Source organism: Plectrocnemia conspersa, unplaced genomic scaffold (assembly GCF_051122295.1).
Source record: "Plectrocnemia conspersa isolate PC_06_02 unplaced genomic scaffold, ASM5112229v1 ptg000011l, whole genome shotgun sequence".
NCBI classification, from domain to species: Eukaryota; Metazoa; Arthropoda; class Insecta; order Trichoptera; family Polycentropodidae; genus Plectrocnemia; species Plectrocnemia conspersa.
In genome coordinates, this window is record NW_028277175.1 from 15,325,171 (window position 1) to 15,343,550 (window position 18,380).

The 18,380-nt window shown below is 30.2% G+C and overlaps 2 protein-coding genes across 6 annotated transcripts in view; one reads left to right on the top strand and one right to left on the bottom strand.

Moving 5' to 3' along the window:
* nuf (rab11 family-interacting protein nuf) overlaps positions 1 to 7,852 on the bottom strand; it is a 63,313-nt gene extending 55,461 nt beyond the window's left edge. For all 4 annotated transcript variants that reach the window (XM_088196298.1, XM_088196296.1, XM_088196297.1 and 1 more), the window contains exon 1: positions 7,627 to 7,852. The gene's annotated coding sequence lies outside the window, so the exon portion shown is untranslated. The remainder of the gene's footprint in view (positions 1 to 7,626) is intronic.
* A 5,012-nt stretch (positions 7,853 to 12,864) lies between these two features.
* Positions 12,865 to 16,388, top strand: LOC148229646 (mpv17-like protein). 2 transcript variants are annotated; one of them, XM_088197025.1, is made up of 5 exons: positions 13,156 to 13,208; positions 13,276 to 13,364; positions 15,095 to 15,186; positions 15,291 to 15,403; positions 15,469 to 16,388. In XM_088197025.1, the coding sequence occupies exons 3-5, from the start codon at positions 15,110 to 15,112 to the stop codon at positions 15,675 to 15,677; spliced, it is 399 nt and encodes a 132-aa protein (XP_088053151.1). In that variant the 5' UTR covers positions 13,156 to 13,208; positions 13,276 to 13,364; positions 15,095 to 15,109; the 3' UTR covers positions 15,678 to 16,388. The 2 variants fall into 2 exon arrangements, with proteins under 2 accessions (XP_088053150.1, XP_088053151.1); XM_088197024.1 differs by lacking the exon at positions 15,095 to 15,186 and having other exon boundaries at positions 12,865 to 13,208.
* The last annotated feature ends 1,992 nt before the right edge of the window (positions 16,389 to 18,380 follow it).

Sequence of the window (18,380 nt, forward strand, 5' to 3'; positions counted from 1 at the left end):
CAGAAGAAGTTTTTTGCTCCATATTTTGTTTTAAAAACATTGTTTTAAAATTTTACAGATATCCTCACCGATATTATTACGGAATTCGATATAAAGATGTTGGTCAAAGTATATTTTAGCCAAAATTTTGGTCAATAAGAGGGCGCAAAAACATTTATTACTTCTCAGAAGTCAAAAATCCACGTCAAAAGCAATAAAATCGTGTCGGCGCCGTTGCAGTGGGAACGGTATCGACCGTTCCCACTACGAACGAATTTTTTTTAAGATTACCTTTTTATTTTTGGTATCCTCTTTTGATATTTTCAAAATCTTGTTAACTGTTCAAATAAATATTTTTTAGCAGATGGATAGTGACAGGTGTCAATTAGTGTTATTGAGATATAAATACATGTTGGTACATATTAATGAAAGGTGAACGAGTAGTGATGGGCAAAATTACAAATTTTAAGTCTGACGGAAAAAACAGGGAATTTTTGAATTTATAGGTATAATTGTGTGTTTTTTACAAAAAGATGACAAAATATAATAATAACAGTTATATAGATAGTTAATCATTTAATTAAGTAAGGATCAGACAATATGATGATCGATATTACTACATACTTCTGATACAAGAGTGTTGATAAAAGTATATTCAAACTGAATTTTCGTCAATAGGAGGACGCAAAAACAATTATTACTTCTCAGAAGTCAAAGATTCACGTCAAAAGCAATTTGGATTTTTGACTTTTGAGAAGGAATAATTGTTTTTTGTGCTCTCATATTGGTCAAAATTCGGTTTAGATACGCTTCATTTGATTCCCACTTATTGTAAGTGGTAATATTAACGCTACATAACCACTGACCGTTTCCACTGCGACGGTGATGGCACGATTTTGTACCAGAAAAATGCATGACATGCAAATGAAATACTAACGACAACTAACTGGCCAACTATTGCTGGAAAAATATTAAATGACGTCCTTGCTGTTAAATCTAAAAAAAATTTAGCAGGTACGAGCTTCGCGATTTTTTTATAATATTTCTTAAACGTTCTCTAAACTTTTTCCGTGATTTTCGAATATGTGATTGGATAATCTAATTTCTCTTTAACTCAAAATGTTATTCAAACTTCCGAGAGTACAGTTACGTCATATTTTTTTGTCCACCTAACGACTTGCGACATTACCGACGAATATGCGCTACACACACATACTCACACAAGGCGCCTCAAGAGCCTCGGCGCGATGCGTAATCTTTTCGTTATCCGGCGCACAAAGGTGAAGCAGCCGCCATTCCTCGTCACCGTTACATACTAAATATTTAGGCTAATTGTCGCTTTCCACCACTAAAGATAACGACAAAAAAGCGACCGATACTTTCGTTGTTTTGTTGAAGCGATTAGCGCCGGTGGTACATATTTTTTTTAGATTTTATATAAAACCAAACATGCAAAACAGCGTTCTTTTTTAGTCACGAGACAACGACCGTCGCGTTATATTAACGACCGTTTTTCAGATTTTCTTCTCACGATTTTATTTCGAGAGTGTCATCTTGCGTTTATTTTTTTTTGCTATTTCTTAAGCGCGAGCGAGAGCTGCGAAACATTATGTTTGTGTTATTAAAATACATATAGTTTCACTTTCGTTAGCGAAAATCACCGCCGGAAGCTTCGCGCTGTTTTTGAAAGCTGAATTATTAATTTGTAAATTGTAGCACGTTATCAACAAATCTGTTGTAGTTCAACTATACAAAGGCAGTAACATATAGTTAATCATTGTGTAAACAGTATGCAAGATAAATAATATAAACAATGGGAGAACCATTCATTACAGTTTGTTTATTTATTGTCATGGCAAAGGAAATACGAATTGGGAATTTAATATGCTTGAAATATTGTATATGCAAATCGTCAGGAATCAATGCCTCACTAAGCATGCAAAAGTTTAGTGAATCCAAATTTATCAACAACATTTACTGTGGTAATCCACTTGGATTTAGGGAATTTAATAACTGAACCAAATGACTAGTAGCTAATTATTTGACCATTATCTGGTAAATTTAGTAAAATTAGCGTACTTCTACATATTAAATAGATCAATGTGCAATGACAACGTATTAAGGAGCAGGATGTCGATAGCTAAAGATGAGTCGGCTACTGCGAACGTCTGGCCCTGACAGGCATCAGAAGAGGACGCGATCGTGACTCAAAGACGATGGGATAAAATAACGAATCTCTAGTATTTGGTTACTCGGGAATTAAAATTATAGATCTCGATTCAAGTATCATGGAGGATACGAATAACTAACAGATAGCTATCATATTTTTTAAGCATAGAGTAACATCCAAGTGCAGACAAACTATGGAGCAATATTAGAGATGTGACGTCTATTTGTACTTCTTCCGCATATTTTTCACTGAGAGATGATTTGGCTTAGTATGTATTTTGGACTTGCCCTAATGAAAGTTCAAAATCTATTATTAGTTTTAGAACTTTCATTAGGTTAGGTTTGGGTTAGAACAGTAAATGGACGTTTCGCAACTGTCAAATTGGTTTTATAAAAATTTTAATTATATTTTTATCGGTTTAATTATATTTATGCTAGTAGAAATATGTATCTATTGGTGAAAATATATTTGGGCTTCACTAGTGAAAATATAACTTCACTGAAAAATACACATACACTGTTACTTTTATACATCGTATGTAAATAAATAATGATAAATATGTAAATGTACATATATACAAAAAAGTTGAAATCATATAATTTTACTAGCACCTGCCAGATAAATTATATTTTCGCTGGTAAAAACATATATCTATCGTTAAAAATGTATTCCGATATGATTTCACTAAAATTACATATTTTAAAAAATATTTTTTTGTGATTGATGAAAATATTACTTCAATGAAAAATACACAGTCACTGTAATAATAGTATGCAAAAGTTGAAATCATATAATTTTACTAGCACCTGCCAGATAAATTATATTTTCACTGGTAAAAATATATATCAATTTCACTAAAATGACATATACAAAAAAATATTTTTCAAATATGTCATTTCAGTTCATTTCATGTCATTTACAAGGACGTCATTTCAGCTTTTTCCAGGGAGGAGGGAAAAATTTAGCTACTCAATGGTCGTTTTTTAGTATTTCTATTTCATTAAAATTCATAGTATTTCATTAAATGACATGCATTTTTCTACCCAAATTTAATGGGGGACAAATGCTTCTATCTGCTACCCTCAGAAAATAGCATCAAACCAGACAACTAAAGATAAAAATATTCGAAATTAAAACGAAAAATTCAGAAACTGAAGGAAGATTCAATAAATAATTACCTGAAAATTTAATAATATGGAAAGCAACGAAATGGGTAAAAATACATATAACTCATATTTCACCAATCAAAACGATAAATGAAGATTAGGTGAAAGATAACAAACAAAAAGCCAACGTTTTTGCTAATGATCTTAAGGAAGTCTCCAAACCTAATGAAATTGAAATTGAAACGATACAGGAAGTGAAATAGAAAACCAATAAATTGAAAAAATAATATGTGTCACCAACAGAAATAATAACTAATATTAATATAGCACACGGATTTGACTTAATAACTGATGAAATTGGGAAGAAGGTTCCAAAAACGCAATAGTAACTAACATATTTAATTAACGCAGTGCTTAGATTAAATCATGTGCCTAGTGTCTGAAAAATAGCAGAAGTAATAATTATTCCATTGAACGGAGTAAAATCGTATAGACCTATATCATTGCTATCAATAATATCTAAAGTATTCGTAAAAAAAGTGAAACCCATAATAGAGATAAAAAAAACAATTCTTGAATATCAGTTTGGATTCCGAAATTCACATTCTATTATACAATCGATCAAATGCATCTCATTATTGATTTAATAGAAAAAGCGCTAGAAGAAAAAATATATTTGTTCGGCTATTTTCTTAGATGTTGCTCAATCTTTTAATAAAGTATGGCGCAGAGGCTTAATTAAAAAACTAAACAGCATACTACTAAAGCAATATGAATAATGACTCGAATCGTACATTTCCAACAGATTATTCAGAATTGAGAAAAATAATGGAAATTAAAAAAATAATATACATATATAAAGTATATGCCAAAAAAGTCAGATAAACCGAAGAAATAAGATTGATGAAAATAAAAATGACTGAAATAAAAACTTTTCTTCAGACTGATTTAAGATATATATGCTTTGCCTACATTAATGATATACATATGTACATGGTTTCATTGAATTCATTGCTTTATGTTTTCTGCCAGAATGAGACATTGCAATTAAGAAACAAATCAATAAATAGCATTATTAACACCATAATCAACAATTACACATGATATCAATTTACATATCGTATAGAGTCGTTATAAACACATTTTGACTTTCACCGAGCGGCGTAAACCGTCAACGGACTACTAATTATATCGTACGATTTGTTTGCGATCAGATCTTAAACGGATCTGAGTGCTTTCTTTCGAGACTCGCCGGAAGTGATGTTTTTATAAAATCTGCGAGTACCCATACAAATGACATCATGCAAATGACCAATGATATGGTCACTGGCACTATGTGCCTTAAGTGTTTTTGACTCGCACGTCGATCACGTTTCTCGGCATAAATATCAACCCGTGAATATTTTTGGTACTGTCTGCGGCGGCAGGAAAAACGTGACCCAAAAACTTAAAACCAGTCCTACGGTTTCCATAGAATCGTGACCGACGATTGCGTTGCCATCGCACATGACAAGAGTCATAATAATATCTGCGAGATATTATAATACGGCGATGTCTTCTGAGATTTTGCGTTCCGAGGAGAGAAGGTAGGAGGGGGTGTTGTATTATAAATATGTTTTTTTCAATCGGAGAATGACACGAATATGTGACAGAATAACATTGGGATGATTGCCAAAATGAATGCATTCTTGATGGAAACTAAAACGATCTATTATTAAAATGTTAAGCGGGCGTATCTTTTTCAGTTGTTCAGCCGCAAGGACGAACTGAAAAACGGTCCAGACTGAAAGACGCCGCAGAGTCCGCATTATGCTTCTTGTACAGGATGAGTACAAATTATAGCCAAATTTAATCAATGTTTTTTTATTAATTTATTTTAATGTAATAAAATTACATTCGTCGCTTCTGTACAGGTGATATACAAGTATGTTTTTTGTCATTATAATTCATTGTGTTAATTTCGCCGAATTTTCCATTGAAACGAGGAAATTTTATTGAGAAATAATAGACAATATTGTTAGTCCGAAAATCACAAATCATTAAAAAATCAAAACTATAAAAATAGATGCTTAAATTAACCTAGTTGAGGTAAGTTAAGTGTAAACTTAATGTATCAGCACATTTGCTTTGTTATCGTATAATAACTATTTCGTGACATGAAAATACAGAAAAAGCTAAATGCAGCCGATTATATGAGATATGGCAGTAATTTGCGCATTAAAGAATAATATATTCTAGACATCATTACACACTGTCCAGGGACGTCATTAAGGAGGGACAGGTGAGGGCATTTGTCTCCAATTGAAGCTTGCGTATGTTTCAGTAAAGTTATATTTTCACTAGTAGATATATATTTTTACAAGTAAAAATATAGCATGCTGCTTTAAAATGTCTATGTAACTCAATTTGACAATTGCGAAACGTCCATTTGCTGTTCAAATCCAAACCTAACCTAATGAGAGCTCTAAAATGAATTAGAAATTTCATTAAGAAAAATACAAATTAAGCTAACTCATCTCTCAGTGTAAAATGAGCAGAAGAAACAAACAGACGCTGCATCTCGCATATTGCACCACAGTTTATCTGCATTTCGATATTACAATATGTTTAAAAATATGATAGCTTCCCTTACCTACATACTTCTGATATATAAGTGTCAGTCAAAGTATATTCAAACCGAATTTTGGTCAATATGAGGGCGCAAAAACAATTATCACTTCTCAGAAGGCAAAAATTCACGTCAAAATCAATTAAACTGCACGGTTTTAATGCTTTTGCCGTTGATTTTTGACTTCAGAGAAGGGATAATTATTTTTTGCGCTCTCCTATTGGTCAAAATTTGGTTTAGATATGCTTCATTTGCTTCCCACTTATTGTGAGTCGTAATATTGTAATAAAAAAGTCTTAATGTGCGACGGTGACGGCACGATTTTATTGCTTTTGACGTGAATTTTTGACATGACATTAAAGAAATACTATTAATCTTAATGAAATGGAAATATTAAAGAAAAAAAACACTGACTGGCCAACTTTTGCCACTGTAAAAATCTGAAATGACGACCCTGATACTGTCACACAGATGCTGATGTGTTTCAACTAATGGATTATTTAAAAAATAATAGTTATAGTTGGGTTTAATATACACTGACGGTGCACTTTCTATGCTTTGAAGAAAGCTTGGTTTTGGTGAGACTTCAAAAGTGGTTATATTAAACTGTTTTATATTGGCAATAAAGACTATCTCCAATACTGAAATCAGGCATGCCCATCTCCATTCGAAAGTAATTAACTTAACATTAATTATAGGCTCTTAAAAATATTATGCTAAGAACGGTACAAAAAAAATGTATAATTTTGAGATTTTTCGTCGAAAAATTGGAATGTAATTGTTTGAAAGATTTAGCATTTTTTAGTTCACGAGATATATGTATTTTTTTGCATACATTTTTCAAAACGGTGTGATACTAATATAATACTAGAAGAGCTTTTATTTAATATTTTTGAATTTGCAGTATTGTACTATAAACAGTTCACTTTCAACTTTTATTTACATACAGAGAGAAAGCGTTTATATAGTGAATTTCTTAGTGGTGTATTTTACGCTGCATTTATACATTAAATAAATAGAAATATAAATCGGAGAAAAATCAGTAATCACAAAGCGAATTTTTAACATATTTGATTTATTGTTTATTTTGTATAAAACGTTATCATTTAAATTCTGACTAAATTTTCTGTTCTTAAGGGTTTTTATTTATTAAACAGCATTAATAAATCACATGATAATAGCACATATTTTCCCAGAACGGCTGATTGTGTAATATATCAATGGAAAGTACTCAGGTTAAGTTTTCATTTATTGTTTTTGATTTTTTTGCGCCAACATCATTTAAATATCGATATAAAATAAACCATTTTTAAGTTTACATTATATTTCCTTAATTAAAAAATGAACTATTGCTGTTAACTACGATTTAGATATCTTTGAATTTCATGAACACTAGGTAATGAAAATTTAATATTAACATTTTAACCGTAATAAAATAATCGGTAATAACGAAAAAAAAACAAAAGAGAATTATTATTTTAAATAAATATTAAATTAAGCGATTTATCCACGCTCTTGTTTTTTACATAACGATTAAATATGTTCAATAAAAAATTACTATTCAAATTGTATAAAGTGGACGGCCATGATTTAATTTTTTGTAATAATATTATTTTTATTAATGATGTATTTAACATTTGAAAACCTCAATCGTTTGAAAGTTACAATAGAAATCGAGCAGGGTCGCTGATGCGCGACGTTAATGCCAAAAGATCCGAAGGCAGGCAAGAAGCGGGCTACGTTCTCGTTGGTTATGAACTCACCTTAGCGCTTAGCTGATGGTCGGGGCAAGGTCTCCCTCACGACGGTGTTCCTTCAATCATTTCGTTTCAAAAAACGCACTGATTCGACAAAAACAACGCACTCATATATCAAAATGAAAGCACTGTGCGATTTTTTTGAACAACAATATAAACAACACAAGTCGTACGCAAAAGGACAGAGAAAGGAGAACGGAGAACCGCAACGGAACGCGGCTCTCTAGAAACTGACACGACTCACCTGCCAGTGACGGCGCTAGCGTAATCAGGGGTACTGAACCAGCGAACGAGGTAAATTATGTTTAATTTTATTTATGCTATTTGTTCTCTATTTAAGATAGATTTTTATTTATTTATTTATTTATTTGCCATGCAGTAGCAATTCGAAACTACACAAGTGTGTACCCGTGCATTGTCTTGATAAAAAAAACACTTTCTTTTTGATTAAAAGTGGGCGTATTTTCTTGATTTTTCCACTCAACCGGTCCAATAATAACGCATAATACTCTTCATTTATTGCTTATCATTTTTCCAAGTAGTCAATGTGGATGATTCCACGTGCATCCAAAAAAATCTTGCTCATCACCTTGCCGGCCGATTTCATCGTTTTCGCCTTCTTTGGAACCGGATAATTGTTTTTTTTGTCTCAAGACTGTTTTTTTTTGTCTCAAGACTGTTTTTTTTGTCTCAAGACTGTAGTAGTGAATTCATGTTTCATCAACGCGAAAAGCGCCAAACCAACCATACGATTGTGTTTATTCTATACTTTGAGCAAACACGCCACCTATCTTGCCGATATCTTTTTCATGCCCAATTTTTCGTGAAAAATTGAAACCACTGAACTCAAAAAGTTTGCGCACTTTGATTTGACAAAACCATATCGTGAGTTTTGTCGATCATTTCTGGCATAGTCACCTCAAGTGGACGTCTCAAACGATGTCTGTTACTTATAGATGTTCGACCACGTTTAAACTCATTCACCCAATAGAAAACATGTCATGAACTTCATATAAGTCGTTAATTATTACACAAAACAGTTTTCATTACACGAAACTGTTTTCTTCCATTGTTCGAAAATTACAAAAGTTATTTGCTTCAATCGATTGTAAAAATGTAAGGACCCGATGGAAATGACTGATAATTTGACAGCGGTCTATTGACATATTGTGCTTTTTAAAAACACACTTGTTTTGATTCTACTAGCACCATCTTTTAGATTTTCTATTGACTTCCATAGTATATAATTAATTTTAGACATGTATTTTTCTGTATGTACCTCGACAGTGAAATATCTTATAGAATTTTGGTATAAACGACCCTTACCCTTAAAAATCCATGTATTTTTTATCTTGCGTATTTGATGAGTATTCATTAAGGAGACGGTTTATTTTGATTTCGGTACGACCTGAATATTCTATGTGATGATTTTAAATCTATATACATGCTATGAGATCTAATTGCTCACATAATACCCTTCTACACTTTTGGAGATTTGGACAAATAATAATATACAAACTACAAAGCATGGTTTCTTAAAAATGAAAAGAAATTCATTATTTAACAAATATTATCAAACGCACACACCACACGTATGGTAGGCGTGGTGGTTAAAACACAATGCTTCCTCCAACTTTAAGTACCTGGATGAAAACAAATCAATACTGTGCAATAGATAGTTAAAAAGTAGAATAGCTGTGGTCAATACTCTTGTTTTTCCAAGTGGCATTTAAAACAATACTCGGGAAAGCAGAATTGATAATTAGCACATAAAAACGAGTTTGCAAAATTTTAGGATTATGTGTATATCAGTAGCTTAAATAAGCACTTTCACAAGTATACTAGTCGTCGCGATTCGGGGAATCATATTCCAGCATATATTTTACAAATTTTATGGGAAATAAAAATAGATAATATGTATATGTACAACAGTGGCGTGCCGTCCATAGATGCGGTAGATTCAAAACGCCACCAGCATGAACGGTTGATGGCGAGCGACTCAGCCGATCACGTGATCGTGTTTATATTCGCTCGTGTTTATAGTCGATCAGTCGTACATGCTGGTGGCGTTTTGAATCGACTGCATATATAGACGGCACGCCACTGATGTACAAGTATCTAAAATATCTTTTTTGGACATTTTCTTGATATATTTTAAGTAACACTACTTAAAGTATATATAGAATTTACTAGATGCCAACTACAATGAAATTTTATAACAGAACAGAGATGCGTTCCCAAGGGTACAGCATGCTAGATTATTTACAAGGCACAAGATTGTTACTACATGATCTATTGCTTAAACCACTGCCGTTACCGGTAATAGGGCCCTACGAGTCCAACCCAATGGGCGGCATCCAGCTTTTTAGGGCCAGATGAGCGGGATCCACCCCCCGTAGTCTCAGTAGTGTTTCTCACGAGTGTTATTGGGAAACGCTCTCCTGATCACCTGCAAATATGTTGCTTAGCTTTTTCACAGCATTAGCGTTGCATGCTCTTGCATTTCTATGCTTCATCCTTGAACATCACTTTCGTGATGCCTCAGTTCCAGTTTCGACTCCCAGTCCCTAAGGGCCGGGTCCTTATTTGCCTGCTGGTTTGAAATGCAGTGCTTTGCTCGTCATTGGTGGTCAAAGGACGCTACATCGGCTTGGTGCTCACAGAGTTTGCTTCCTCTTAAGAGCCTGGGATTTTTCAAGCTCAAAAGAGATCCCTCACTCTCCCACACTGTTAACGGCGAACTCCAGCGTGTGGTCGACTGGCGCCGAATACAAGGCACACAATGACCTCGAGGTCCTTAATTGATCTGGAATCAAAAAATGATGGAATCTGTTGACCGCTTGGAATATTACACCCAAATCTTGCCCTTGCGTATTACCATGCACACTGATTTTTAACACTATATTGAAGTTTTACACAATTCGCAATAGGGTTTATTTTTAAGAATATTTTTAGATCATCGGCGAGAAATAAGAATTTGAATTTATCAATATCTTTATAAATATCATTAATAAATAAAATAAATAATAATGTGCAAAAATTAGAACACTGAAAAATTCCTCTGGTAATATATTCAGAATACTTGTATAGCCCATATAACGTGGATTTTTCGTCACAAAATTAAAAAAAAACAAAGCAAATTCATTATTAATGATTCCGATAACTCTGCGTTTATCGATCGAGTAACAATCGAGTAAAAGCTTAGAAAATGTGAAAAGACGTCAATTTGGATTATAGTACCGAGGAACTTTGCCACCACCACTAAATTAGGTAGGATAGCATGTTGCGGACGAAAACTGTGTTACTGGCCCAGTAAAGTTTATCTGCAATGATTTTTGTGCATTTCTGCGAATCAGAAAACGATGAAGTTTTCAATGACAAAGTGAAAATATTTTGAATAGGAGCAATAATTGATTTGTTGCCATTTAATATAAAGCGTTCGTGCGTTTAGGAATTTATGATATGGAAATAAATCACCACCGTGTTTCCTGAGCTGTTCAAACCCAAACTTAACCTCAACAAATTAACTATTATTCCATCGTTTAGCTTGGGTTTGGGTTTGTACAGTAAATGGACATTTCGAAATTGTCAAATTTTATTACTATAAAATATTTTCATATTTCCACACACATACATACATACACACATGCATTATTAACTTCTTTTATGATTGGAATTTAATTGTCATTCAATTTTTTTTATAAATTATGTATTTTGTAAATGTCAACAGTTGTCGAGCAATGGTTAGTCTGAAGAGCGAGAGAATGACAGCGTCGCACTAATGCAAAAGAAAGGGACGGCGACAGAAATGTCAGGTACAACATTTTTTCTCTAAACACTTGTGACTTGCATATGTAAACTAAAAAGGTAAATAATAATATCACGAACAGGTTAATTTGAATAATTATTGTGAAAAACTCATTTCACACTTTTATTTTTAACGCTCGATGCATAACAAATAATAATTATTGTATTTGAACGTGTTTTTTCCTTTCATCGCGGAATTGTAATTGATATATTATTTTATATAAATATTAATTGATTAGTTTTTAAAATCATTTTCTTAAATTTAGGATTGTGCTAATTCTTACTATAATAATTTTATCTCAATGGCAAATTTGATCGTGACTGAGCCTTCTTTGTTGTAGTAAACGAGATCTCCGGTTACCTGGTACCGCCAGTATCCAATCCATTTATATTTTGTTGTATAAACGTCACTAAAAATATTCTTCTATTCACAATTTTAAATGTGTGTTTTTTCCGTGTTGTAAAAACAATTCCATTTATTACACGCCATTGCTTTGCGTGTGCACACAGTTTTGTCGTAAAGCGTATAAAATAATTGTTGTTACTTGTTTATGTAATTGACGATTTCGAAATATTTTTTGTGTAGTAATTAACCTAATATGATATATCACCTAGCGGTTAGAATTTGAATTAAGCATATTAGCTAATATTTAAACCAATTTTTACAGTAAAAGATCGGTAAATATTTTATTATTGATAGCCTTGATATACCTATTCGTTTTTACAGGTATGTGTTTTTGATGCTAACATGAGATGGCCCTGACATAAACTTTTTACTTATCTCTAAATTTAATTTTAGAGTACATCTCAAATAATATTTTTTGTATTATATAAAATATATCAATTAAAATTAATAACAGTGAGTTTGTGTCGATGTATTATATAAAGTTTATATTTTAAATCGAAGAAAGGCGACTTTAATATATATAAAGGGCACAAGTAGGTTCAAACTGTTCAACAAGAACACATCATTTAATCAGGTTCATTAAGTTCTATTAGTATCAATTGAGGGCCTCTAGTTCCAAAGTTAAAATTTCCTACAGTGTGTGATTGCGGTGGAAGACAACGCACATAAGTTATTTTGATAGGTTAGCTTGTTTATTTTTAAACTATTTTTTTATAATGTGCGTCAATATAAAATTTGTAAATTTCCGCATCTCATTTTAATCTTTAGATTTTTACTTATTTTTTTTTATAAAAAAAAACATTAAAGTTGACGAAAAAGTTGTAATAAAGTTTTGCTTATTCTTTATTAGTTTCAGAAACGCTTTAAATGATTTTTGTTAGAAGATACATGAAGTAGTATAACCAGTGTATAAATTTTTTTAAACTAGTTGGAATAATTATCGCGAAATTGCAAAAATGGCGGCAATCCATAAAATAAGACATGCGCAAGGACCCAGACTCGTGTTGCGGATCTTCAGACCCCAAGTTTCAGTCACGCGCCGGCCTTTTTACCGGTCGCTCGTCAAAATTAAAAATACGCTGACATTAGAATAATTATAGTATACAGCGAAATAAAAATGTAGTACATATTTACTCAATTGTTCAAGATCTACGCAAATTACGCTTCGCATGTTTTCATGAAAGAATATTCGATTAATCTATAATAGTAACGAATTATTATAATATCAGATCGAATCAACATGTCCGCGTCAAAGATGGCTAATTTTGCGAAAATGATGTTTAAGAAGTATCCTCTAACTACGAATAGTTTCGTGTATGGAGTGCTTTACGTAGGAGCGGAATTTTCCCAGCAAACTCTGACAAGAAAATTTTTGGTATATCCTTTTATTAATATATTTTATTTTCGTCTTTTATTTATTTATTTATTTATTATTTTTGTAGACTGATAAAACGAAAGATTATGATTTTGGAACACTCGGAAGATATGCTATTATGGGAACGACGATGTATGCCCCAATATTATTTTCTTGGTACTTATTTTTTTTATTTATTTTATTGGCAATTAAAAAATATAAAATACACATTCTACATAACTGGTGTTTATTTATAACATAGATAATAGGTTTTATAATTAATTTCATAGTTTTTCACTATAAGATTTCGTTTTTTTGATATAGTCGTTTGCTTTTTTAATATAATATATATACATACATACATATATTGTTTGTTTTAATGCATTTTGATTACGATAGAAAATTATATAATACATAATTAATTCGTTTTTTGTTCTTAATTTAATGAACGATTTTATGTTTCTAAATTAAATATATTTTTCTGTTTAAAATCACTGCAAAACACGATCAGTATTTTCTCACAAAATATTATTGATTTCATATTATTCTAACACATGCAGATTTTTGTAAAAACAATTTGTTTAGATTTATGATAAATTTTATTGTACAGCAAATCAGCAGTAAATAAAAATATCACACTAGAACAAAAATAGGAAAAATTATTATAATAGTATTGAAATCATAAACAGTGTTATTGAATCTTTGTGCTAAAAAATCAAATAAAATCCTAGCGATAATATATTATAGAAAGAAAAATAATACACTAACAACAAATCACTTCATTATTAAAACAAAAGTAAAAAATACTGAGCTTATTTGCAATGGATTTTATATTAAAAATGACACTTAAAAAAAACGAATAATATAATTTTAGGTTCTAAAACCATATTAGCAATGGTCCAAAATGTACTATGGATCTAATGTAGTAATGATTTTAAAAGTATATCGCAAAAAATATTCGCCAATGTCTAAAAGAGGAGACCTTATTACAGAGACGTGATTAGAGGGATGGGGGCATAATATTAACTATTCAATTAGTACGAAGCTTATTTCATTAGTTACACTTTAGTAGATGATCTCTATTATAAATTATTGACCATTTACGAAATTATAGCTGATTTTTAATTTGAAAAACCGACCATTTAAATTAAATTCAATATAAATAATTACCTCTTTAATAATTACTTATTATGTTATATAATTACTGTATATTTAACTATTGCCTACTTATTAAAATTATTGAGCATTTATTTAAACTACTGACTGTTTAATCAACACTTATGCATATCGCTTTAGTAATGATTATTAAATATAACTTATAGTAAAAAAAATTCAATCCAAAAACAAATTATTCAGCAAAGAAAAAATCTTCATTTTACGAATAGTCTGATTCTGAATCAACCATAATTTTAGATAGTAAATATTCAATACAATAGACAGCCGTAGATGAACAAAATCCCAAAATCATGGTACCAAAAAGTTTCGTCCCTGTCTCCCGCTTTTAACCGATAAGCGTCGCGAAACGATTCTCCTCATTCCAGTACAAAGTGTCAAATACAGACAATTTTGAAGAAAAAATAATTATTGCTTCGATTTGGTATTTTAGAAGACATATACTATTAATTATACAGATAATTAAACTTTGATCATTTATTTTTAGGGTTTTTTAAATGTAATGATTCGATTACTTCTCATTTCTATAAGTCAATGAGATATGTATTTTTTTCACTTAACTTGTATGTGTAGAAGTAAATATTATTATCTGAATGATATGAAATCTTTATTACATTATATGGTTTTTTAAATACTCAACCACGTCATTTTGTATATTATATAATTACACATTATTTAGCATTGTGAATATATAAATCTTATTCTAAACATATCATATATAATTTTACATGCAGCATGACGGCCAACCAATGGCATATGATCCTCATATGATAACAAGGTTTGGAATATTAGGGTTGGCCGTCTACCCTCAGGTATATTATTATTGGTAAGTTAAATTATTGCTAGTCTTGCATCGTCCAAAATACTTGGATAGAAAAAAATCTTTAATTCCAATAAATTGTTATATTAATAATATTGTTTGATTTACAGGTACAGATGGTTAGATAGTAAATTCGTGGGAACGTCAGCCAAAATAGTGGTGAAAAAATTGTTATTGGATCAATTTTTATTGACGCCACCGTTATTAGTGATATTTTTCGTAGGTCCGTCTTAGGTATAGTATTTAACATATTTTTTAAGAACAGTATAAAAATGTTGTCTATTTCAGGTATGAGCGTTATGGAAGGAAAGACCAATTATTTAGAAGAATGTAAGAGTAAGATAATGCCAACGTTTAAAACGAGCTGTATGTTCTGGTTGCCGGCTCAAGCGCTCAACTTTTTGCTTGTTCCGCCTGCGTTCAGGGTAATATATGTTGGGTCTTGTGCCTTTGTGTGGGTCAATATTCTATGCTGGATTAAGAGGCAACATTATTAATTTGTAAGAATAAACAGAACTGAGAAAGAAATGTTAATATTTAAATTATTGGTTCAATATATTAATGGATTTTAGACATTTATTTAGAATTATAGAAAATGATTCAGAGAGTACAAATATTTTAGTTTTATCATTTAAACTATACTTTGTATATTAAAAAAAATGCTTTAAAATGTATGTCATATAATCAATCATTGACTTTATCAAAAGTGATGCTACATCTTATTTAATTACACAGGGTAGATTAAACCAATGCATATAATGCCAAAATATTATATAAAAGAAGTTCTTCTTTAAATAATATGAAATACATTAGTATTGAAAACATATCATATTGTAAAATCAATCATTATTTTAAGAAAATGTAATCAAAATTCACGGCCAAAATTACTTCTTTAAAAATTTACCAATAAAACACAATATGATGCACGATTTTTATAAATTTTTATTATGTAATAATATTGAAGCTTTTCATATTTTTATGAAGATATATGATAAAATGTACTATTAAAAAATCTTCCACATCATTTTATAACAACAAATTGTATACTCATATGATTAATGTAATATCACATTATTTAAATTAATCATGCCTTCATAATAGCACCAAATAATTATAATTTTATACTATATAATAAAATTTGAAGTATACTTGCATTATATATCAAATTTACATTTTTCTCCTTTTCCCTCTTCATTAATTCGATACTGCGCACCTAAATGAAAATTATATAATATTTTACTTATAGCTATTTATAATTTATTATTAAAATAATATATATGTATATTTCATACATGATTATAATTATTTACATTGTAATGTAAGTAATATCTTCTATGAAAGAGATACAAAAATAAATTTATATTTTGCTGAATGTTTATTTATGTACTTATGAAATTGTTACAAAGTTATATATTGATAATAAAAAATGTATCAAATTAAATGTAGTCAATTAATTTAAGTACATTCCTACCATCATTTTTTAATAGCATTTGCGACATTTTCTACCACTACACAAAAAAGGCTTTAATGTATATATATATATATAAAAATGTTATACATGTATATACCAAGAAGGGATAATGCACCGATCTCTAATTTAGATTTCAAATAGTATTAGCACACCAAACACACAGCTGTGTGGAATCTTTTAATTGTGGAATTCTATTAAAATCTCATCATATTACAAATTAGACATATAGAATTTATTTGCCTTTAATGTATAATTTCTCAAATTTTGTTAAAAATATCATTACTTGTATATTAACTTTATAAATTACAATAATGTTAATTTTGAAACATTAAGAAAAGATAATTATGTATAAAGGTTGCTGTCTTGTCTTTAGAGTGATCATTAGACCATAGTGTCACACCAGATTAATATTAGTGCTAGTCCAATTTTTGTCTGTTAGGTTGTGTCGTTTCTCTGGATCATAGTCATCCTCTTGCAATTTTGTAGATGCAATAAAATATTCCTATCAATATGAGAGTTCCCAAACTTGTGTCCATGTTTTAGAATTTATATTCATCTATAAAGACAACGTATTCAAAAGTGAAGGTCAATTTAATTTATGAGGAGAGATGCTATGTAATATAGTTTTATAATTGTATCGTAATGAATGTTTGTTTTAATATCGAATATAATGTTACGACCATAAGCTTATAATACAACTATAGATATTATTACCTTTTGATTATTTAGTTGTTCCAAGATTAAGGACCACGGTTTTGGTTTACTTTTAATTTAATTAGTTGCTAAAACTTTATCTATATTATATAATGTATTCACATTATTTGTTGTTGATTTAGTTATTTAAACGTCCATTTATATTTAAAAGAGAGTTGATTTTGTTACTGAATGTATTGAGTTGTTAAATCAATTGCTGATGTTAAGCAGGGGACGTCGTTTCGGATGTTATAAGTCTTAAATGCATCTTTAAATACATTCTTTCTCATAATCGGGTATCATTTATGGTATTTCTCTTTCTGCTAATACATTTTTAGTGGTTCTAAAAGATACACGTTTGTTCTCGAGTCTAATAACATATACTGTTCTTATCAAAGATTGTTAAAGAATCATAAATTTAGAATGGTTCTTTAGGTGTCTATGACTGCTGTTTTATGTAGAGGTTTTCGTTCATATTTATTATTATATAATATATATATTCTCAGATTAATTGATTTTGTTCACAATTTTTTACATTCCTAAATAATACTAAACTTTTTAAAGGGTAATTTAAGGTAAATCAATTTTCCAATTTCCTATTTAACTACGTTTGTCTGTCTGAAGTACTCTTTTTTTTGTGTTAATATTAATATATTATCTATTTGTTTTAAGATTATACAACCATCTTACGATGAGAAAACTTATATATTTATCTGAACACTAAATATTATATTACACGCTGTGCAAAGAAAAATGTAAAGTGATACTAATCTAATAATAAAAAAGCACGAGCATTATTAACTTTACTATCAACATAGATGATGCAATTGTAATTATTTTGAAGTAATACATACATATATTTAAATCTAAATTATTGAACATTTTATATAATAAACATACTATCATTGCATTGACAAAATTGTATAAAAAACAAATTTAAGAATTAAGTGAAGCCTCGTAAATATATCAATGTCACAAGTGCCTTATAAGAACTACAACTTCTCACTTAGTTATAAGTAGATTAGTAAAATATACT

Bases quoted from the DNA above. Each gene is read 5' to 3' on its own strand.
- LOC148229646 (XM_088197024.1), top strand. From the start codon at position 13,074: ATGTCCGCGTCAAAGATGGCTAATTTTGCGAAAATGATGTTTAAGAAG. The intron at 13,209-13,275 runs GTATATCCTTTT...TTATTTTTGTAG, and splicing joins CTCTGACAAGAAAATTTTTG to ACTGATAAAACGAAAGATTA. The intron at 13,365-15,290 runs GTACTTATTTTT...TTTGATTTACAG, and splicing joins GCCCCAATATTATTTTCTTG to GTACAGATGGTTAGATAGTA.